Raw genomic sequence first — 24,898 nt, 5'->3', positions numbered from 1 at the left:
ATTGGCCCTGGTCAGAAGCAGTGCCCTATACTGAATAGGAAGCCATTTCAGATGTACATTTCTGAAATCTTCAGATGTTGCTTCACTCCTTCAGAGATCTTCAAAGGTCTTCACTGGGTCTCTCTCTTTCTCTCTCTGTCCTGCCGGTGAGTTAACTTCTACCTCTCCCTCCTCTGCTTTTTAAGGACCCGTCCAGTCAGAACCCTCCCTCTGGAACCCCGCACAGAGAGTAGGAGGTCCGAAATGGCGGCGAGTAGTGCAGAAAAAATGCAGGAAATTAAGAAAGAGTTGGTGAAGCAACAGCTGTGCTGGATTGAAAACAATATGGCTGTCAGTTCTGATGGAATGTAGCGGGAGGATGAGGATTAATGACCTGAATGGTCGGAAGTGGAAAAACACAGGAAGAAGAGAGATAATGACACAGGAAGAAGAGAGATCATGATACAGGAAGAAGAGAGATCATGATTCTGAAATCAGTGGAGCAGCTTGTAAAGAAAGTATAAAGATATCCAAGGTAGGAAGCAAGAGTGGTGATGTGTTGGAGTTTAAAGTGGTGATGGTGTTGGATGAGACCACAGGGCCTCACTTACACTTGGTGGAACAGTTGATTCTAGCAGTGCCTGGTCGAGTCTCAGTACCAGGGATCTTCCGTCCAGAACTGTTCACACACCAACATTGACCTACCAGAAAGACATGTTAATAACCTGTTACATATACAATATTTACACAAATATACATTTTACTGTGACACATTGAATTGTCACGTTAAACTGAAATTGGAGCATTTATAGTGTGTGTGCGTGAGTGCGTGCGTGTGTTTTAACCTTTAGAGCCGGAACATTGCTCAGGGGTGTATTGTCCAGCTGCGTCACATGTGGGGATGAAGGCTCCAATTAGGCCATGTGTCGCGGCATCTCTAGCACCTTCACAGGGGGTCTTGGGTCGTATCGTACCATCTGGACACACAGGTAACTTACATTTTAATGTGGACATAACATAACAATGACGGATATACATTCTGGAATCATGGACTGCATCCTATATGGGACCCTGTTCCCCTTTGGGCCCTGGTCAGGAGACTGCATCCTATATGGGATCCTGTTCCCCTATTGGCCCTGGTCAGAAGCAGTGCCCTATACTGAATAGGAAGCCATTTCAGATGTACATTTCTGAAATCTTCAGATGTTGCTTCACTCCTTCAGAGATCTTCAAAGGTCTTCACTGGGTCTCTCTCTTTCTCTCTCTGTCCTGCCGGTGAGTTAACTTCTTGCGACTACAGGGGGTGCTGTTTACTCATTAAAATATTTGCATTACAGATTAAACGGCTTCCTACTCTCCTACTTTATCGTACAATATACATATTATTACTATTATTGGATAGAAAACAGTCTCTAGTTTCTATAGCCGTTGGAATTATGTCTCTGAGTGAAACAGAACTCATTCTACAGCACTTTTCCTCCCAGTGTGTGAGATTTAGACATCTTGGCCTCTGGTTCCAGATCAGTTTTAAAAGTCTCTGTAAATCCTATGAGATACAAACACTGCCCACGCCTTCCTCTAGATGTCAGTAAGTGGTGACAATTTGAATGGAGTTGATTGCGCAATCATTGGCTCTATAAATCACCAAATACCGGAAGTAGCGTTCCTTTGGACACTGCGCTCAACGCAAGAAGGATATCTGACTGGCCTTTTTCCAAGCCTTGGTTTAGCCAGTAATATAGCGTCGGTCATCTTTTTACTCGTTATAGGAGTTAAAAACATCATAAGGTAGTTAATTTAAACCGTTTTATAGCAATTTATATCCGTTTAGTGTGCATTTTGGGACATTTATTTCTGAGACTTTTTGAAGAGCCGGGCAGGTTTCCAGTTCATGCCGAACGCAGTTGGCATTTCCACATGGCAAGAGGACAGTTTTCGACCAAAAGACGATTAGACCCAAGAAAGGATTCTTTGCCCAAGATTCTGATGGAAGAACAGCTCAAAGTAAGAACAATTTATTATGATAAATCGTGTTTCTGTCGAGAAATGTTAATCGCTTATGACGCCATTTTGTTTGACGTAGCTTCGCTTGGCGCAAACTGTATTGAAAAGTAAGGATAATTAAAAAAATGTAAATCAGCGATTGTATTAAGAATTAAATTGTCTATCAATCCCTGTCCACCCTATATTTCTTTGTCACGTTTATGAGTATTTATGTATACGACTAGATCACTGTCTAATATGGCGCACGACATTGTCTGACCAGCTGGGCAACTTTTGTCATTGTCTAACCATGATTTTGGTGGCTAAATATGCACATTTTCGAACAAACTGTATATGTATGTTGTAATGTGATGTTACAGGAGTGTCATCTGAAGAATTCTGAGAAGGTTAGTGAAAAAATTAATATATTTTGGCGATGTTTACGTTATCGCTCTCTTTGGCTAGAATCAATGCTCTGGTAACGTTTGCATATGTGGTATGCTAATATAACGATTTATTGTGTTTTCGCTGTAAGACAATCTGAAATATTGTCTGTATTCACAGGATCTGTGTCTTTCGATTAGTGTATGCTGTGTATTTTTACGAAATGTTTGATGATTAGTAATTAGGTAAACACGTTGCTCATTGTATTTATTCTAGTCCATTTGTGACGGTGGGTGCAATTGTAAACTCTGATATCTACCTGAAATATGCACATTTTTCTAACAAAACCTATCCTATACCATAAATATGTTATCAGACTGTCATCTGGTGAGGTTTTTTCTTGGTTAGTGGCTATCAATATCTTAGTTTAGCCGAATTGGTTATAGCACCTGATGGAGTAAGAAACTGATGGAGTTAGAAAAGTGGTGTCTTTTGCTAACGTGGTTATCTAATAGATTTACATATTTTGTCTTCCCTGTAAAACATTTCAAAAATCTGAAATGGTGGCTTTATTCACAAGATCTGTATCTTTCATTAGGTGTCTTGGACTTGTGATTTAATGATATTTAGATGCTACTATTTAATTGTGACGCTATGCTAGGCTATGCTACTCAGTGTGGGGGGGATGGGGGGTGCTCCCGGACCCGGGGTAGATACTCGTGAAAGGTTAACCTGATGAGGACAGGGGGTGCTGTTGTCACTTTTCTGGAAAACGTGTCCAATTTAAACGGCTTCCTACTCAATTCTTGCTCGTACAATATGCATATTATTATTATTATTGGATAGAAAACACTCTCTAGTTTCTATAACCGTTGGAATTATGTCTCTGAGTGAAACAGAACTCATTCTACAGCACTTTCCCTGACATGGAGTGAGATTTCAGAAATCTTGGCCCCTGTTCCCAGGTCAGTTGTAAGGTCCCTGTAAATGCTATGAGGATACAAACACTGTCTACATCTTCCTCTAGATGTCAGTAAGGGGTGACGCTTTGAATGGAGTCGATTGCGCAATCAGGGCCTGTATAAAACACCAATGACCGGAAGTAGCTTTCTTTTCGTCTCTGCGCCTGACGCACGATGGTCGTTTGACTTGCCTCCTTCCAAGCTGTTGTTTAGCCAGTAATATTTCTCCGGTCATGTTTTTACTCGTTATAGGTGTTAAAAACATCATAAGGTAGTTAATTTGAACAGTTTTACAGCAATTTATATCCGTTTAGGGCGATTTAATGGCATTTCTGTGTGATGCACTTTGAGGAGCTGGGCACTTTGAGTGCATGGTGAACGTTAGTGGCCATTTCGACGGGACAAGAGGACAGCTTTCGACCAAAAGACGATTAGACCGGAGAAAGGATTCATTGCCCAATATTCTGATGGAAGAACAGCTCATAGTAAGAACTATTTATGATGATAAATCGTGTTTCTGTCGAAAAATGTTAAACGCTTATGCCGCCGTTTTGTTTGGTGTAGCTTCGTTTGGCGCAACCTGTATTGAAAAGTAAGGATAATTTAAAAAATGTAATTCAGCGATTGCATTAAGAACTAAATTGTCTATAAATCGCTGTCCACCCTGTATTTTTTTAGTCAAGTTTATGAGTATTTATGTATAAGACTAGATCACTGTCTAATATGGCGCCCGACATTTTCTGACCAGCTTGGCTACTTTTCTCATTGTATAACCACGATTTTGGTGGCTAAATATCCACATTTTCGAACAAACTCTATATGTATGTTGTAATATGATGTTACAGGAGTGTCATCTAAAGAATTCTGAGAAGGTTAGTGAAAAAATTTATACATTTTGGTGGTGATAATGCTATCGCTCTTTTTGCCTTGAATCAATGCTGGGGTAATGTTTGCACATGTGCTATGCTAATATAACGATTTATTGTGTTTTCGCTGTAAGACACTTAGAAAATCTGAAATATTGTCTGGATTCACAGGATCTGTGTCTTTCAATTAGTGTACGCTGTGTATTTTTAAGAAATGTTTTATGATTAGTAATTAGGTAATACACGTTGCTCTCTGTATTTATTCTAGTCGAGTTCTGATGGTGGGTGCAATTGTAAACTATGATTTATACCTGAAATATGCACATTTTTCTAACAACACCTATCCTATACAATAAATATGTTATCAGACTGTCATCTGATGAGGTTTCTTCTTGGTTAGTGGCTATCAATATCTTTATTTGGCCGAATTGGTGATAGCTACTGATGCAGTAAGAAAATGGTGGAGTAAGAAAATTGTTGTCTTTTGCTAACAGTGTTTAGCTAATAGATTTACATATTGTGTCTTCCCTGTAAAACATTTTACAAATCAGAGATGATGGCTTGAATCACAAGATCTGTATCTTTCATTTGGTGTCTTGGACTTGTGATTTCATAAACATTTTATTTTATGATATCCCTGTAACTTTAGGCTAGGCTATGCTAGTCAGCTTTTGTGTTGGGGGGGATCCCGGATCCGCGATAGAGGTTAAAGTGGTGATGGTGTTGGATGAGACCACAGGGCCTCACTTACACTTGGTGGCACATTTGATTCTAGCAGTGCCTGGTCGAGTCTCAGTACCCGGGATCTTCCGTCCAGAACTGTTCACACACCAACATTGACCTACCAGAAAGACATGTTAATAACCTGTTACGTATACAATATTTACACAAATATAAATTTTACTGTAACAAATTGAATTGTCATGTTAAACTGAATTGGAGCATTTATAGTGTGTGTGTGTGCGTGCGTGCGTGTGTTTTAACTTCTTGCAACTATAGGGGGTGCTGTTTCGCATTAGCATAATTTTCTCTACAGATTAAACTACCTAGTACTCAATTCTTGCTCGTACAATATGCATATTATTGTTATTATTGGATAGAAAACACTCTAGTTTCTACAGCCGTTTGAATTATGTCTCTGAGTGAAACAGAACTCATTCTACAGCACTTTTCCTCCCAGTGTGTGAGATTTAGACATCTTGGCCTCTGGTTCCAGATCAGTTTTAAAAGTCTCTGTAAATCCTATGAGATACAAACACTGCCCACGCCTTCCTCTAGATGTCAGTAAGTGGTGACAATTTGAATGGAGTCGATTGCGCAATCATTGGCTCTATAAATCACCAAATACCGGAAGTAGCGTTCCTTTGGACACTGCGCTCAACGCAAGAAGGATATCTGACTGGCCTTTTTCCAAGCCTTGGTTTAGCCAGTAATATAGCGTCGGTCATCTTTTTACTCGTTATAGGTGTTAGAAACATCATAAGGTAGTTAATTTAAACCGTTTTATAGCAATTTATATCCATTTAGTGCGATTTTGAGGCATTGCTTTGTAATAGACTTTGAAGCTCCGGGCACGTTTCGGGGTCCCGGTCGTACGTTAGTGGGCATTTCGACGGACAAGTGGACATCTTTCGACCAAAAGAAGATTAGACCCAAGAAAGGATTCATTGTCCGAGATTCTGATGGGAGAACAGCTCATAGTAAGAACAATTTATGATGATAAATCGTGTTTCTGTCGAAAAATGTTAAACGCTTATGCCGCCATTTTGTTTGCTATAGCTTCGCTTGGCGCAACCTGTATTGAAAAGTAAGGATAATTTAAAAAATGTAATTCCGCGATTGTATTAAGAATTAAATTGTCTATCCATCGCTGTCCACCCTGTATTTTTTAGTAAAGTTTATGAGTATTTATGTATAAGACTAGATCACTGTCTAATATGGTGCAGGACATTTTATGACCAGCTGAGCTACTTTTGTCATTGTCTAACCATGATTTTGGTGGCTAAATATGCACATTTTCGAACAAACTCTAAATGTATTGTTGTAATATGATGTTACAGGAGTGTCATCTGAAGAATTCTGAGAAGGTTAGTGAAAAAATTTATATATTTTGGCGATGATTGCGTTATCGCTCTCTTTGGCTAGAATCAATGCTCTGGTAACGTTTGCATATGTGGTATGCTAATATAACGATTTATTGTGTTTTCGCCGTAAAACACTTAGAAAATCTGAAATGTTGTCTGGATTCACAAGATCTGTGTCTTTCCATTGCTATGTGCTGTGTATTTTTAAGAAATGTTTCATGATGAGTAAATTGGTAATATAAGTTCCTCTCTGTAGTAATTCTAGGAGCTTTGGTGAGATTTGTGATGCTGGCTGCAATGGCAAACTATGATTTCTACCTGAAATATGCACATTTTTCTAACAAAACCTATCCTATACCATAAATATGTTATCAGGCTGTCATCTGATGAGGTTTTTTCTTGGTTAGTGGCTATCAATAACTTAGTTTAGCCGAATTGGTGATAGCTACTGGTGTTGAGAGAAAATGGTGGACAAAGAAAAATGGTGATTTTTGCTAACGTGTTTAGCTAATAGATTTATATATTGTGTCTTCCCTGTAAAACATTTTAAAAATCTGAAATGGTGGCTTTATTCAAAGGATCTGTATCTTTCATTAGGTGTCTTGGACTTGTGATTTAATGATATTTAGATGCTACTATTTAATTGTGACGCTATGCTAGCGATGCTAATCAGTGTGGGGGGGGGGGAGTGCTCCCGGTCCCGGGGTAGAGGCTCCTGAAAGGTTAACCTTTAGAGCCGGAACATTGCTCAGGGGTGTATTGTCCAGCGGCGTCACACATGGGGATGAAGGCTTCAATTAGGCCATTTATCACATCATCTCTAGCACGCTCACAGGGGGTCTTGGGTCGTATCGTAGCATCTGGATACAGGGAACATACATTGTAATGTGGACATAACATAACAATGATGGATATACATTCTGGAATCATGGACTGCATCCTATATGGGACCCTGTTCCCTTTTGGGCCCTGGTCAGGAGACTGCATCCTATATGGGACCCTTTTCCGCTTTGGGCCCTGGTCAGGAGACTGCATCCTACACGGGACCCTGTTCCGCTTTGGGCCCTGGTCAGGAGACTGCATCCTATATGGGACCCTGTTCCCCTTTTGGGCCCTGGTCAGGAGACTGCATCCTACATGGGAGCCTGTTCCCCTTTGGGCCCTGGTCAGGAGACTGCATCCTATATGGGACCCTGTTCCCCTATTGGCCCTGGTCAGGAGACTGCATTATATATGGGACCCTGTTCCCCTATGGCCCTGGTCAGGAGACTGCATCCTATATGGGACCCTGTTCCCCTATAGGCCCTGGTCAGAAGCAGTGCCCTATACTGAATAGGAAGCCATTTCAGATGTACATTTCTGAAATCTTCAGTTGTTGCTTCACTCCTTCAGAGATCTTCAAAGGTCTTCACTGGGTCTCTCTCTTTCTCTTTCTGTCCTGCCTTTGAGTTAAAATCTACCTCTCCCTCCTCTACTTTTTAAGGACCCGTCCAGTCAGAACACTCCCTCTGGATCCCCGCACAGAGAGTTGGAGGTCCGAAATGGCGGCGATTAGTGCAGAAAAAATGCAGGAAATTAAGAAATAGTTGTTTAAGCAACAGCTGTGCTGGAATGAGAACAATATGGCTGTCAGTTCTGAAGGAATGTAGCGGGAGGATGAGGGATAATTACCTGAATGGTCGGAAGTGGAAAAACACAGGAAGAAGAGAGATCGTGATACAGAAAGACACAGGAGGAAGAGAGATCGTGATACAGATAGACACAGGAGGAAGAGAGATCGTGATACAGAAAGACACAAGAAGAAGAGAGATCATGATTCTGAAATCAGTGGAGCATCTTGTAAAGAAAGTTTAAAGATATCCAAGGTAGGAAGCAATAGTAGTGATGTGTTGGAGTTTAAAGTGGTGATGGTGTTGGATGAGACCACAGGGCCTCACTTACTCTGTGTGGCACAGTTGATTCTAGCAGTGCCTGGTAGAGTCTCAGTACCCTGGATCTTCTGTCCAGAACTGTTCACACACCAACAGTAACCTACCAGAATTGGACATGTTAATAACCTGTTACATAGACAATATTTACACATTTTACAGTAAGAGATTTAATTGTCACGTTCAACTGAATTGGATAATTTACTGTGGGCTTGTATGAGTGTGTGTGTTAACCTGTAGAGCCGGAACATTGCTCAGGGGTGTATTGTCCAGCGGCGTCACATGTGGGGATGAAGGCTCCAATTAGGCCATTTATCACCCCATCTCTAGCACGCTCACAGGGGGTCTTGGGTCGTATCGTAGCATCTGGATACAGGGAACATACATTGTAATATGGACATAACATAACAATGATGGATATACATTCTGGAATCATGGACTGCATCCTATATGGGACCCTGTTCCCCTATTGGCACTGGTCAGGAGACTGCATCCTATATGGGACCCTGTTCCCGTTTGGGCCCTGGTCAGGAGACTGCATCCTATATGGGACCCTGTTCCCCTATTGGCCCTGGTCAGGAGACTGCATCCTATATGGGACCCTGTTCCCCTATTTGGCCCTGGTCAGGAGACTGCATCTTATATGGGACCCTGTTCCCCTTGGGGCCCTGGTCAGGAGACTGCATCCTATATGGGACCCTGTTCCCCTATTGGCCCTGGTCAGGAGACAGCATCCTATATGGGACCCTGTTCCCCTTTGGGCCCTGGTCAGGAGACTGCATCCTATATGGGACCCTGTTCCCCTTTGGGCACTGGTCAGGAGACTGCATCCTATATGGGGCCCTGGTCAGGAGAATGCATCCTATATGGGAGCCTGTTCCCCTTTGGGCTCTGGTCAGGATACTGCATCCTATATGGGACCCTGTTCCCCTTTGGGCCCTGGTCAGAAGACTGCATCCTATATGGGACCCGGTTCCCCTATTGGCCCTGGTCAGGAGACTGCATCCCTAATGGGACCCTGTTCCCCTATTGGCCCTGGTCAGGAGACTGCATCCTATATGGGACCCTGTTCCCCTATTTGGCCCTGGTCAGGAGACTGCATCTTATATGGGACCCTGTTCCCCTTGGGGCCCTGGTCAGGAGACTGCATCCTATATGGGACCCTGTTCCCCTATTGGCCCTGGTCAGGAGACAGCATCCTATATGGGACCCTGTTCCCCTTTGGGCCCTGGTCAGGAGACTGCATCCTATATGGGACCCTGTTCCCCTTTGGGCACTGGTCAGGAGACTGCATCCTATATGGGGCCCTGGTCAGGAGAATGCATCCTATATGGGAGCCTGTTCCCCTTTGGGCTCTGGTCAGGATACTGCATCCTATATGGGAGCCTGTTCCCCTATGGCCCTGGTCAGGAGACTGCGTCCTATATGGGACCCTGTTCCCCTATGGCCCTGGTCAGGAGACTGCATCCTATATGGGACCCTGTTCCCCTTTGGGCCCTGGTCAGGAGACTGCATCCTATATGGGATCCTGTTCCCCTATTGGCCCTGGTCAGGAGACTGCATCCTATATGGGACCCTGTTCCCCTTGGGCCCTGGTCAGGAGACTGCATCCTATATGGGACCCTGTTCCCCTATTGGCCCTGGTCAGGAGACTGCATCCTATATGGGACCCTGTTCCCCTTTGGGCCCTGGTCAGGAGACTGCATCCTATATGGGACCCTGTTCCCCTTTGGGCCCTGGTCAGGAGACTGCATCCTATATGGGACCCTGTTCCCCTTTGGGCCCTGGTCAGGAGACTGCATCCTATATGGGACCCTGTTCCCCTATTGGCCCTGGTCAGAAGCAGTGCCCTATACTGAATAGGAAGCCATTTCAGATGTACATTTCTGAAATCTTCAGATGTTGCTTCACTCCTTCAGAGATCTTCAAAGGTCTTCACTGGGTCTCTCTCTTTCTCTCTCTGTCCTGCCTGTGAGTTAAATTCTACCTCTCCCTCTCCTTTTTAAGGACCCGTCCAGTCAGAACCCTCCTTCTGGAACACTGCACGGAGAGTTGGAGGTCCGAAATGGCGGAGATTAGTGCAGAAAAAATGCAGGAAATTAAGAAATAGTTGTTTAACCTGTTAAAGCTGGGGGCGCTGTTGTCACTATTTATGGTAATCGTGTAATTTTTGAAACGGCTTCCTACAAAATTCTTGATCGTACAATATGCATATTATTATTATTATTATTATTGGATAGAAAACAGTCTATAGTTTCTATAGGAGTTGAAATTTTGTCTCTAAGTGGAACAGAACCCATTCTACATCAATTTCCCTGACATGGAGTGAGATTTCAGAAATTTTGGCCACTGTTCTGGAGTCAGTTTTAAGGCCAATGTTATTCCTATGAGTATACGGACACTGCTTACGTCTTCCCCTGGATGCCTTTACGTGATGACGATTTGAATGGGGTCGATTGCGCAATCACAGGCACTATAAATTAAAAAACCCTGTAGCTAGGAACTCTTTTCCAGCTGCGTCATGCGCGTGGAGGACACCGACCCGCACTTGTTCCAAGCATTAGTGTTGGGAGTAATCTTTCTCCGGTCATGTTAAGACTCGTTATAGGAGTTAAAAACATCATAAGGTAGTTAATTTAAAGCGTTTTATAGCAATTTATATCCGTTTAGTGCAATTTTGGGACATTTATTTCTGAGACGCTGTGAATCTCTGGGCACGCTTCAAGTTCATCCCGAACGCAGTTGGCATTTCCACATTGCAAGAGGACAGCTTTCCACCAAAAGACGATTAGACCCAAGAAAGGATCCTTTGCCCAAGATACTGATGGAAGAACAGCTCAAAGAAGGACATTTTTATTATGATAAATCGTGTTTCTGTCGAAAAATGTTAGTGGCTTAGGACGCCATTTTTTTTGACTTAGCTTCGCTTGGCGCAAACTGTATTGAAAAGTAAGGATAATTTAAAAAATGTAATTCCGCGATTGTATTAAGAATTAAATTGTCTATCAATCGCTGTCCACCCTATATTTTTTAGTCACGTTTATGAGTATTTATGTATACGAGTAGATCACTGTCTAATATGGCGCACGGACATTTTCTCACCAGCTGGGCTACATTTCCCATTGTCTAACCATGATTTTGGTGGCTAAATATGCACATTTTCGAACAAACTGTATATGTATGTTGTAATGTGATGTTACAGGGGTGTCATCTGAAGAATTCTGAGAAGGTTAGTGAAAAAAATAATATATTTTGGCGATGTTTACGTTATCGCTCTCTTTGGCTAGAATCAATGCTGGGGTAATGTTTGCACATGTGCTATGCTAATATAACGATTTATTGTGTTTTCGCTGTAAGACACTTAGAAAATCTGAAATATTGTCTGTATTCACAGGATCTGTGTCTTTCGATTAGTGTATGCTGTGTATTTTTACGAAATGTTTGATGATTAGTAGTTAGGTAAACACGTTGCTCATTGTAATTATTCTAGTCCATTTGTGACGGTGGGTGCAATTGTAAACTATGATATCTACCTGAAATATGCACATTTTTCTAACAAAACCTATCCTATACCATAAATATGTTATCAGACTGTCATCTGATGAGGTTTTTTCTTGGTTAGGGGCTATAAATATCTTAGTTTAGCCGAATTGGTGATAGCTACTGGTGTTGGTGGACAAATAAAAGATGGTGGATTATGCTAATGTGTTTTTAGGTAATAGATTTACATCTTTACATATTGTGTCTTCCCTGTAAAACATTTTAAAAATCGGACATGTTGGCTGGATTCACAAGATCTGTGTCTTTCATTAGCTGTATTGGACTTTAATGTGTGAAAGTTAAATATTTTAAAAAAATATTTTTTTTGAATTTCGCGGCTCTGCCTTTTCAGTGGGGGTGGGGGGGGTGTGCCGCTAGCGGCACCCTAGTCCTAGACAGGTTAAGCAACAGCTGTGCTGGAATGAGAACAATATGGCTGTCAGTTCTGATGGAATGTAGCTGGAGGATGAGGGTTAATGACCTGAATGGTTGGTAGTGGAAAAACACAGGAAGAAGAGAGATCCTGATACAGAAAGAAACAGGAAGAAGAGAGATCGTGATACAGAAAGACACAAGAAGAAGAGAGATCCTGATACTGAAAGAAAGAATGAAGAGAGATCGTAGTACAGAAAGACACAGGAAGAAGAGAGATCAAGATACAGAAGGACACAGGAAGAAGAGAGATCATGATACAGAAAGACAGGAAGAAGAGAGATTGTGACAGAGAAAGACACAGGAAGAAGAGAGATCATGTTTCTGAAATCAGTGGAGCATCTTGTAATGAAAGTATAAAGATATCCAAGGTTAGGAAGCAAGAGTAGTGATGTGTTGGAGTTTAAAGTGGTGATGGTGTTGGATGAGACCACAGGGCCTCACTTACTCTGGATGGTACAGTTGATTCTAGCAGTGCCTGGTAGAGTCTCAGTACCCAGGATCTTCTGTCCAGAACTGTTCACACACCAACAGTAACCTACCAGAAAGACATGTTAATAACCTGTTACATAGACAATATTTACACATTTTACAGTAAGAGATTTAATTGTAACGTTCAACTGAATTGGATAATTTACTGTGGGCTTGTATGAGTGTGTGTGTTAACCTGTAGAGCCGAAACATTGCTCAGGGGTGTATTGTCCAGCGACATCACACGTAGGGATGAAGGCTCCAATTAGGCCATTTATCACATCATCTCTAGCACGCTCACAGGGGGTCTTGGGTCGTATCGTAGCATCTGGATACAGGGAACATACATTGTAATACTGACATAACATCACAATGATGGATATAGATTCTGGAATCATGGACTGCATCCTATATGGGACCCTGTTCCCCTTTGGGCCCTGGTCAGGAGACTGCATCCTATATGGGACCCTGTTCCCCTATTGGCCCTGGTCAGGAGACTGCATCCTATATGGGACCCTGTTCCCCTATTGGCCCTGGTCAGGAGACTGCATCCTGTATGGGACCCTATTCCCCTATTGGCCCTGGTCAGGAGACTGCATCCTATATGGGACCCTGTTCCCCTATTGGCCCTGGTCAGGAGACTGCATCCTATATGGGACCCTGTTCCGCTTTGGGCCCTGGTCAGGAGACTGCATCATATATGGGACCCTGTTCCCGTTTGGGCCCTGGTCAGGAGACTGCATCCTATATGGGATCCTGTTCCCCTATTGGCCCTGGTCAGGAGACTGCATCCTATATGGGACCCTGTTCCGCTTTGGGCCCTGGTCAGGAGACTGCATCCTATATGAGACCCTGTTCCCTGAAGGGCCCTGGTCAGGAGACTGCATCCTATATGGGACCCTGTTCCCCTATTGGCCCTGGTCAGGAGACTGCATCCTATATGGGACCCTGTTCCCCTATTGGCCCTGGTCAGGAGACTGCATCCTATATGGGACCCTGTTCCCCTATTGGCCCTGGTCAGGAGACTGCATCCTATATGGGACCCTGTTCCCCTATTGGCCCTGGTCAGAAGACTGCATCCTATATGGGACCCTGTTCCCCTATTGGCCCTGGTCAGGACACTGCATCCTATATGGGACCCTGTTCCCCTTTGGGCCCTGGTCAGGAGACTGCATCCTATATGGGACCCTGTTCCCCTTTGGGCCCTGGTCAGGAGACTGCATCCTATATGGGAGCCTGTTCCCCTTTGGCCCTGGTCAGGAGACTGCATCCTATATGGGACCCTGTTCCCCTTTGGGCCCTGGTCAGGAGACTGCATCCTATATTGGACCCTGTTCCCCTATGGCCCTGGTCAGGAGACTGCATCCTATCTGGGACCCTGTTCCCCTATTGGCCCTGGTCAGAAGCAGTGCCCTATACTGAATAGGAAGCCATTTCAGATGTACATTTCTGAAATCTTCAGTTGTTGCTTCACTCCTTCAGAGATCTTCAAAGGTCTTCACTGGGTCTCTCTCTTTCTCTCTCTGTCCTGCCTGTGAGTTAAATTCTACCTCTCCCTCCTCTACTTTTTAAGGACCCGTCCAGTCAGAACACTCCTTCTGGATCCCCGCACAGAGTTGGAGGTCCGAAATGGCGGCGATTAGTGCAGAAAAAATGCAGGAAATTAAGAAATAGTTGTTTAAGCAACAGCTGTGCTGGAATGAGAACAATTTGGCTGTCAGTTCTGATGGTATGTGGCGGAAGGATGAGGGTTAATGACCTGAATGGTCGGAAGTGGAAAAACACAGGAAGAAGAGAGATCATGATACTGAAAGACACAGGAAGAAGAGAGATCGTGATACAGAAAGACAAAGGAAGAAGAGAGATCGTGATACAGAAGGACACAGGAAGAAGAGAGATCCTGATACTGAAAGAAAGAATGAAGAGAGATCATAGTACAGAAAGACACAGGAAGAAGGGAGATCATGATACAGAAGGACACAGGAAGAAGAGAGATCGGGATACAGAAGGACACAGGAAGAAGAGAGATCGTGATACAGAAGGACACAGGAAGAAGAGAGATTGTGATAGAGAAAGACACAGGAAGAAGAGAGATCATGTTTCTGAAATCAGTGGAGCATCTTGTAAAGAAAGTATAAAGATATCCAAGGTTAGGAAGCAATAGTAGTGATGTGTTGGAGTTTAAAGTGGTGATGGTGTTGGATGAGACCACAGTGCCTCACTTACTCTGTGTGGCACAGTTGATTCTAGCAGTGCCTGGTAGAGTCTCAGTACCCAGGATCTTCTGTCCAGAACTGTTCACACACCAACAGTAACCTACCAGAATTGGACATGTTAATAACCTGTTACATAGACAATATTTACACATTTTACAGTAAGATATTTAATTGTCACGTTCAATTGAATTGGATAATTTACTGTGGGCTTGTATGCGTGTGTGTGTTAACTCTTTGCGACTACAGGGGGTGCTGTTTTCTCGTTAGCATAATTCCATTACAGATTAAACGGCTTCCTACTCAATTCTTGCTCGTACAATATGCATATTATTACTATTATTGGATAGAAAACACTCTCTAGTTTCTATAGGCGTTGGACTTTTGTCTCTGATTGGAACAGAACTCATTCTACAGCAATTTCCCTGACATGGAGTCAGATTTCACACATTTTGGCCCCTGATCTGGAGTCAGTTTAAAGGCCACTGTGAACGCTATCAGGATACGGACACTGCTTACGTCTTCCCCTGGATGCCTTTACGTGATGACGCTTTGAATGGTATCGATTGCGCAATCACAGCCACTATAAATCAAAAAAACGTGTAGGTAGGAACTCTTTTCCAGATGCGGCGGGCGCGCGGTGGACACCGACCTGCTCTTTTTCCAAGCATTAGTGTAGCCAGTAATATTTCTCAGGTCATGTTTTTACTCGTTATAGGAGTTAAAAACATCATAAGGTAGTTAATTTAAACCGTTTTATAGCAATTTATATCCGTTTAGTGCGCATTTTGGGACATTTATTTCTGAGACACTTTGAAGCGCCGGGCAGGTTTCCAGTTCATGCCGAACGCAGTGGGCATTTCCACATGGCAAGAGGACAGCTTTCGACCAAAAGACGATTAGACCCAAGAAAGGATTCTTTGCCCAAGATTCTGATGGAAGAACACCTCAAAGTAAGAACAATTTATTATGATAAATCGTGTTTCTGTCTAAAAATGTTAATCGCTTATGACGCCATTTTGGTAGATGTAGCTTCGCTTGGCGCAAACTATTGAAAAGTAAGGATCATTTAAAAAATGTAAATCAGCGATTGTATTAAGAATTAAATTGTCTATCAATCGCTGTCCACCCTATATTTTTTAGTCACGTTTATGAGTATTTATGTATACGACTAGATCACTGTCTACAATGGCGCACGACATTGTCTGACCAGCTGGGCAACTTTTGTCATTGTCTAACCATGATTTTGGTGGCTAAATATGCACATTTTTGAACAAACTGTAAATGTATGAAGTAATATGATGTTACAGGAGTGTCATCTGAAGAATTCTGAGAAGGTTAGTTAAAAAATTAATATATTTTGGCGATGTTTACGTTATCGCTCTCTTTGGCTAGAATCAATGCTGGGGTAATGTTTGCACATTTGCTATGCTAATATAACGATTTATTGTGTTTTCGCTGTAAGACACTTAGAAAATCTGAAATATTGTCTGTATTCACAGGATCTGTGTCTTTCGATTAGTGTATGCTGTGTATTTTTACGAAATGTTTGATGATTAGTAATTAGGTAAACACGTTGCTCTATGTATTTATTCTAGTCCATTTGTGACGGTGGGTGCAATTGTAAACTATGATATCTACCTGAAATATGCACATTTTTCTAACAAAACCTATCCTATACCATAAATATGTTATCGGACTGTCATCTGATGAGGTTTTTTCTTGGTTAGTGGCTATCAATATCTTAGTTTAGCCGAATTGGTGATAGCACCTGATGGAGTAAGAAACTGATGGAGTTAGAAAAGTGGTGTCTTTTGCTAACGTGGTTAGCTAATAGATTTACATATTTTGTCTTCCCTGTAAAACATTTAAAAAATCTGAAATGGTGGCTTTATTCACAAGATCTGTATCTTTCATTAGGTGTCTTGGACTTGTGATTTAATGATATTTAGATGCTACTATTTGATTGTGACGCTATGCTAGCGATGCTACTCAGTGTGGGGGGGGGGGGGGGGGGGGGGGGGGTGCTCCCGGACCCGGGGTAGATACTCGTGAAATGTTAACCTGTAGAGCCGGAACATTGCTCAGGGGTGTATTGTCCAGCGGCGTCACATGTGGGGATGAAGGCTCCAAATAGGCCATTTATCACATCATCTCTAGCACGCTCACAGGGGGTCTTGGATCGGATCGTAGCATCTGGATACAGGGAACATACATTGTAATATGGACATAACATAACAATGATGGATATACATTCTGGAATCATGGACTGCATCCTATATGGGACCCTGTTCCCCTTTGGGCCCTGGTCAGGACACTGCATCCTATATGGGACCCTGTTCCCCTTTGGGCCCTGGTCAGGAGACTGCATCCTATATGGGACCCTGTTCCCCTATTGGCCCTGGTCAAGAGACTGCATCCTATATGGGACCCTGTTCCCCTTTTGGCCCTGGTCAGGAGACTGCATCCTATATGGGACCCTGTTCCCCTTTGGGCCCTGGTCAGGAGACTGCATCCTATATGGGACCCTGTTCCCCTTTGGCCCTGGTCACGAGACTGCATCCTATATGGGACCCGTTCCCCTATAGGCCCTGGTCAGAAGCAGTGCCCTATACTGAATAGGAAGCCATTTCAGATGTACATTTCTGAAATCTTCAGTTGTTGCTTCACTCCTTCAGAGATCTTCAAAGGTCTTCACTGGGTCTCTCTCTCTCTGTCCTGCCTGTGAGTTAACCTGTTTGGGCTGCAAGCTGAATATTGAAAAAACTGGAAAATGTGTGCACATTTTCAAACGGCCTCCTAAGAAACTTTTTATTTTCCAATATGCATATATTTACTACTGTTGGATAGATAACAGTCTATAGTTTCTAAAAAGGTTTGAATTGTTTCTCTAAGTCGAACAGAAATATTTTTACAGCCATTTTCCCAGCCGAATTGAGATTTCCAAAATGCGATGTGTCTCTTTAAGACCTTCTCTATAAAAGGCCCTTTGACTTGGGACCATATAAACACGTCACACGCCTTCGTCAGGCTGTAATGCGGAAGTGAGAATTGAAAGGAGTCGAATATCTCGTCCATGGACTGAATAACACACCTTCTTGTGAGACCTGCGCAGTTAAAAAAAAAATCCGGGCGCGAAGCAGAATTTGGTCTCGGCTTCTGGAACAAGGTAGATAACGGTGAATATGATGTCTGACTACGATATTATTTGATACATGTCACAAAATCATCCTAAAGTATGTTTTTTCAATATACTTTAATTATATTATTGCAATTTATTCTGGACTTTAGATGTGATACGACGGAAGAATTTTTTGAAGAAACGCTGTGTAGCGCCGCAATGCTATTGTGCTTGCTAACCAAAGAGGGAAATAATTCGTTCTGGAACCCAACTAAAGACTCTACTGGACATTGGACCCCGTTACAACATTCTGATGGAATATCAACAAAGATAAGACCCAATTTGGGATGCTTTTTCATATATCTGTTGAGCTGTGCTGTGCTAACTGGGCTAACTGTGCTAGGCTAGCGCTTGACCAATGCTAGTGCTGACTTATGCTAGCTTATGTTGTTAGCTAATATAACGATATATTGTGTTTTCGCTGTAAAACACTTCAAAAATCGGAAATGTTGGCTTTATTCACACGATATCTGTCTTTCATTAGCTATCCACCATATGTTTTTCTGAAATGTTTTATGAGGTGTAATTAGTAGCCGACGTTGGTGTATGTATTTTCTCTGGCTACTCCCGTCTGGATTCAGACTCTAGCTATGTGTTAGCATTTTTGGGTAGCATCAATGTAAAACTGATTTATAGCTAAAATATGCACTTTTTATGAACAAAACATAGATTTATTGTGTAACATGTTATATGACTGTCATCTGAGGTAGTTTTTTCTGGGCTCTTTAGGTTGGTTTTAGTTTATTTCGGTTGGCTTTTGCATGCTACTTGAATCATAATTCATACTTCATAATCATATCCATACGTGTCTGTCCACTTTTGTATTTGGTGGTGAGCTAACATAAATATATGTGGTGTTTTCTCTGTAAAACATTTAAAAAATCGGACATGTTGGCTGGATTGACAAGATGTTTATCTTTCAAATGCTGTATTGGACTTGTTAATGTGTAAAAGTTAAATATTTTTAAAAAATAGATTTTGAATTTCGCGCCCTGCAGCTGTTGTCATTTTCGTCCGATTTCGGGCTTGCACCCCAAACAGGTTAAAATCTACCTCTCCCTCCTCTACTTTTTAAAGACCCGTCCAGTCAGAACCCTCCCTCTGGAACCCCGCACGGAGAGTTGGAGGTCCGAAATGGCGGCGAGTAGTGCAGAAAAAATGCAGGAAATTAAGAAATAGTTGTTTAAGCAACAGCTGTGCTGGAATGAGAACAATATGGCTGTCAGTTCTGATGGAATGTAGCTGGAGGATGAGGGTTAATGAACTGAATGGTCGGAAGTGGAAAAACACAGGAAGAAGAGAGATCCTGATACAGAAAGACACAGGAAGAAGAGAGATCGTGATACAGAAAGACACAGGAGGAAGAGAGATCGTGATACAGAAAGACACAAGCAGAAGAGAGATCCTGATACTGAAAGAAAGAATGAAGAGAGATCATAGTACAGAAAGACACAAGAAGAAGAGAGATCATGATTCTGAAATCAGTGGAGCATCTTGTAAAGAAAGTTTAAAGATATCCAAGGTAGGAAGCAATAGTAGTGATGTGTTGGAGTTTAAAGTGGTGATGGTGTTGGATGAGACCACAGGGCCTCACTTACTCTGTGTGGAACAGTTGATTCTAGCAGTGCCTGGTAGAGTCTCAGTACCCAGGATCTTCTGTCCAGAACTGTTCACACACCAACAGTAACCTACCAGAAAGACATGTTAATAACCTGTTACATAGACAATATTTACACATTTTACAGTAAGATATTTAATTGTCACGTTCAACTGAATTGGATAATTTACTGTGGGCTTGTATGAGTGTGTGTGTTAACCTGTAGAGCCGGAACGTTGCTCAGGGGTGTATTGTCCAGCGGCGTCACATGTGGGGATGAAGGCTCCAATTAGGCCATTTATCACATCATCTCTAGCACGCTCACAGGGGGTCTTGGGTCGTATCGTAGCATCTGGATACAGGGAACATACATTGTAATATGGACATAACATAACAATGATGGATATACATTCTGGAATCATGGACTGCATCCTATATGGGACCCTGTTCCCCTTTGGGCCCTGGTCAGGAGACTGCATCCTATATGGGACCCTGTTCCCCTATTGGCCCTGGTCAGGAGACTGCATCCCATATGGGACCCTGTTCCCCTATTTGGCCCTGGTCAGGAGACTGGATCCTATATGGGACCCTGTTCCCCTATTGGCCCTGGTCAGGAGACTGCATCCTATATGGGACCCTGTTCCCCTATTGGCCCTGGTCAGGAGACAGCATCCTATATGGGACCCTGTTCCCCTTTGGGCCCTGGTCAGGAGACTGCATCCTATATGGGACCCTGTTCCCCTATTGGCCCTGGTCAGGAGACAGCATCCTATATGGGACCCTGTTCCCCTATTGGCCCTGGTCAGGAGACTGCATCCTATATGGGACCCTGTTCCCCTTTGGGCACTGGTCAGGAGACTGCATCCTATATGGGGCCCTGGTCAGGAGAATGCATCCTATATGGGAGCCTGTTCCCCTTTGGGCTCTGGTCAGGAGACTGCATCCTATATGGGACCCTGTTCCCTGAAGGGCCCTGGTCAGGAGACTGCATCCTATATGGGACCCTGTTCCCCTATTGGCCCTGGTCAGGACACTGCATCCTATATGGGACCCTGTTCCCCTATTGGCTCTGGTCAGGAGACTGCATCCTATATGGGACCCTGTTCCCCTTTGGGCCCTGGTCAGGAGACTGCATCCTATATGGGACCCTGTTCCCTGAAGGGCCCTGGTCAGGAGACTGCATCCTATATGGGACCCTGTTCCGCTTTGGGCCCTGGTCTGGAGACTGCATCCTATATGGGACCCTGTTCCCCTTTGGCCCTGGTCACGAGACTGCATCCTATATGGGACCCTGTTCCCCTATAGGCCCTGGTCAGAAGCAGTGCCCTATACTGAATAGGAAGCCATTTCAGATGTACATTTCTGAAATCTTCAGTTGTTGCTTCACTCCTTCAGAGATCTTCAAAGGTCTTCACTGGGTCTCTCTCTCTCTGTCCTGCCTGTGAGTTACAAATCTACCTCTCCCTCCTCTACTTTTTAAGGACCCGTCCAGTCAGAACCCTCCCTCTGGAACCCCGCACGGAGAGTTGGAGGTCCGAAATGGCGGCGAGTAGTGCAGAAAAAATGCAGGAAATTAAGAAATAGTTGTTTAAGCAACAGCTGTGCTGGAATGAGAACAATATGGCTGTCAGTTCTGATGGAATGTAGCTGGAGGATGAGGGTTAATGAACTGAATGGTCGGAAGTGGAAAAACACAGGAAGAAGAGAGATCCTGATACAGAAAGACACAGGAAGAAGAGAGATCGTGATACAGAAAGACACAGGAGGAAGAGAGATCGTGATACAGAAAGACACAAGCAGAAGAGAGATCCTGATACTGAAAGAAAGAATGAAGAGAGATCATAGTACAGAAAGACACAAGAAGAAGAGAGATCATGATTCTGAAATCAGTGGAGCATCTTGTAAAGAAAGTTTAAAGATATCCAAGGTAGGAAGCAATAGTAGTGATGTGTTGGAGTTTAAAGTGGTGATGGTGTTGGATGAGACCACAGGGCCTCACTTACTCTGTGTGGAACAGTTGATTCTAGCAGTGCCTGGTAGAGTCTCAGTACCCAGGATCTTCTGTCCAGAACTGTTCACACACCAACAGTAACCTACCAGAAAGACATGTTAATAACCTGTTACATAGACAATATTTACACATTTTACAGTAAGATATTTAATTGTCACGTTCAACTGAATTGGATAATTTACTGTGGGCTTGTATGAGTGTGTGTGTTAACCTGTAGAGCCGGAACGTTGCTCAGGGGTGTATTGTCCAGCGGCGTCACATGTGGGGATGAAGGCTCCAATTAGGCCATTTATCACATCATCTCTAGCACGCTCACAGGGGGTCTTGGGTCGTATCGTAGCATCTGGATACAGGGAACATACATTGTAATATGGACATAACATAACAATGATGGATATACATTCTGGAATCATGGACTGCATCCTATATGGGACCCTGTTCCCCTTTGGGCCCTGGTCAGGAGACTGCATCCTATATGGGACCCTGTTCCCCTATTGGCCCTGGTCAGGAGACTGCATCCCATATGGGACCCTGTTCCCCTATTTGGCCCTGGTCAGGAGACTGGATCCTATATGGGACCCTGTTCCCCTATTGGCCCTGGTCAGGAGACTGCATCCTATATGGGACCCTGTTCCCCTATTGGCCCTGGTCAGGAGACAGCATCCTATATGGGACCCTGTTCCCCTTTGGGCCCTGGTCAGGAGACTGCATCCTATATGGGACCCTGTTCCCCTATTGGCCCTGGTCAGGAGACAGCATCCTATATGGGACCCTGTTCCCCTATTGGCCCTGGTCAGGAGACTGCATCCTATATGGGACCCTGTTCCCCTTTGGGCACTGGTCAGGAGACTGCATCCTATATGGGGCCCTGGTCAGGAGAATGCATCCTATATGGGAGCCTGTTCCCCTTTGGGCTCTGGTCAGGAGACTGCATCCTATATGGGACCCTGTTCCCTGAAGGGCCCTGGTCAGGAGACTGCATCCTATATGGGACCCTGTTCCCCTATTGGCCCTGGTCAGGACACTGCATCCTATATGGGACCCTGTTCCCCTATTGGCTCTGGTCAGGAGACTGCATCCTATATGGGACCCTGTTCCCCTTTGGGCCCTGGTCAGGAGACTGCATCCTATATGGGACCCTGTTCCCTGAAGGGCCCTGGTCAGGAGACTGCATCCTATATGGGACCCTGTTCCGCTTTGGGCCCTGGTCTGGAGACTGCATCCTATATGGGACCCTGTTCCCCTTTGGGCCCTGGTCAGGAGACTGCATCCTATATGGGACCCTGTTCCCCTATTGGCCCTGGTCAAGAGACTGCATCCTATATGGGACCCTGTTCCCCTATTGGCCCTGGTCAGGAGACTGCATCCTATATGGGACCCTGTTCCCCTTTGGGCCCTGGTCAGGAGACTGCATCCTATATGGGACCCTGTTCCCCTATTGGCCCTGGTCAGGAGACTGCATCCTATATGGGACCCTGTTCCCCTTTGGGCCCTGGTCAGGAGACTGCATCCTATATGGGACCCTGTTCCCTGAAGGGCCCTGGTCAGGAGACTGCATCCTATATGGGACCCTGTTCCCCTATTGGCCCTGGTCAGGAGACTGCATCCTATATGGGACCCTGTTCCCCTTTGGGCTCTGGTCAGGAGACTGCATCCTATATGGGACCCTGTTCCCTGAAGGGCCCTGGTCAGGAGACTGCATCCTATATGGGACCCTGTTCCCCTATTGGCCCTGGTCAGGACACTGCATCCTATATGGGACCCTGTTCCCCTATTGGCTCTGGTCAGGAGACTGCATCCTATATGGGACCCTGTTCCCCTTTGGGCCCTGGTCAGGAGACTGCATCCTATATGGGACCCTGTTCCCTGAAGGGCCCTGGTCAGGAGACTGCATCCTATATGGGACCCTGTTCCGCTTTGGGCCCTGGTCTGGAGACTGCATCCTATATGGGACCCTGTTCCCCTTTGGGCCCTGGTCAGGAGACTGCATCCTATATGGGACCCTGTTCCCCTATTGGCCCTGGTCAAGAGACTGCATCCTATATGGGACCCTGTTCCCCTTTGGGCCCTGGTCAGGAGACTGCATCCTATATGGGACCCTGTTCCCCTTTGGGCCCTGGTCAGGAGACTGCATCCTATATGGGACCCTGTTCCCCTATTGGCCCTGGTCAGGAGACTGCATCCTATATGGGACCCTGTTCCCCTTTGGGCCCTGGTCAGGAGACTGCATCCTATATGGGACCCTGTTCCCCTATTGGCCCTGGTCAGGAGACTGCATCCTATCTGGGACCCTGTTCCCCTATTGGCCCTGGTCAGGAGACTGCATCCTATCTGGGACCCTGTTCCCCTATTGGCCCTGGTCAGGAGACTGCATCCTATCTGGGACCCTGTTCCCCTATTGGCCCTGGTCAGGAGACTGCATCCTATCTGGGACCCTGTTCCCCTATTGGCCCTGGTCAGGAGACTGCATCCTATCTGGGACCCTGTTCCCCTATTGGCCCTGGTCAGGAGACTGCATCCTATATGGGACCCTGTTCCCCTATTGGCCCTGTTCAGGAGACTGCATCCTATATGGGACCCTGTTCCCCTATTGGCCCTGGTCAGAAGCAGTGCCCTATACTGAATAGGAAGCCATTTCAGATGTACATTTCTGAAATCTTCAGATGTTGCTTCACTCCTTCAGAGATCTTCAAAGGTCTTCACTGGGTCTCTCTCTTTCTCTCTCTGTCCTGCCTGTGAGTTAAATTCTACCTCTCCCTCCTCTACTTTTTAAGGACCCGTCCAGTCAGAACACTCCCTCTGGATCCCCGCACAGAGTTGGAGGTCCGAAATGGCGGCGATTAGTGCAGAAAAAATGCAGGAAATTAAGAAATAGTTGTTTAAGCAACAGCTGTGCTGGAATGAGAACAATTTGGCTGTCAGTTCTGATGGTATGTGGCGGAAGGATGAGGGTTAATGACCTGAATGGTCGGAAGTGGAAAAACACAGGAAGAAGAGAGATCATGATACTGAAAGACACAGGAAGAAGACAGATCGTGATACAGAAAGACAGAGGAAGAAGAGAGATCGTGATACAGAAGGACACAGGAAGAAGAGAGATCGTGATACAGAAAGACACAGGATGAAGAGAGATTATGATACAGAAAGACAAAATAAGAAGAGAGATCATGATTCTGAAATCAGTGGAGCATCTTGTAAAGAAAGTTTAAAGATATCCAAGGTAGGAAGCAATAGTAGTGATGTGTTGGAGTTTAAAGTGGTGATGGT

General features: G+C 44.3%; 1 protein-coding gene across 1 annotated transcript; it reads right to left on the bottom strand.

Annotated features, from left to right (window-relative positions):
- Positions 1-540: 540 nt before the first annotated feature.
- On the bottom strand, positions 541-8,497 carry LOC129846590 (equistatin-like). Its single transcript, XM_055914533.1, has 5 exons — positions 8,200-8,497; positions 6,987-7,118; positions 4,926-5,015; positions 825-956; positions 541-680 (listed from the first exon to the last, which is right to left on the bottom strand). The coding sequence occupies exons 1-5, from the start codon at positions 8,339-8,341 to the stop codon at positions 583-585; spliced, it is 594 nt and encodes a 197-aa protein (XP_055770508.1). The 5' UTR covers positions 8,342-8,497; the 3' UTR covers positions 541-582.
- Positions 8,498-24,898: the final 16,401 nt, after the last annotated feature.

Source organism: Salvelinus fontinalis, unplaced genomic scaffold (genome assembly GCF_029448725.1).
Source record: "Salvelinus fontinalis isolate EN_2023a unplaced genomic scaffold, ASM2944872v1 scaffold_0593, whole genome shotgun sequence".
Lineage (NCBI taxonomy): Eukaryota > Metazoa > Chordata > Actinopteri > Salmoniformes > Salmonidae > Salvelinus > Salvelinus fontinalis.
Note: the sequence above shows the minus strand (reverse complement) of the source record. Positions and strands in the feature narration are given on the sequence as shown.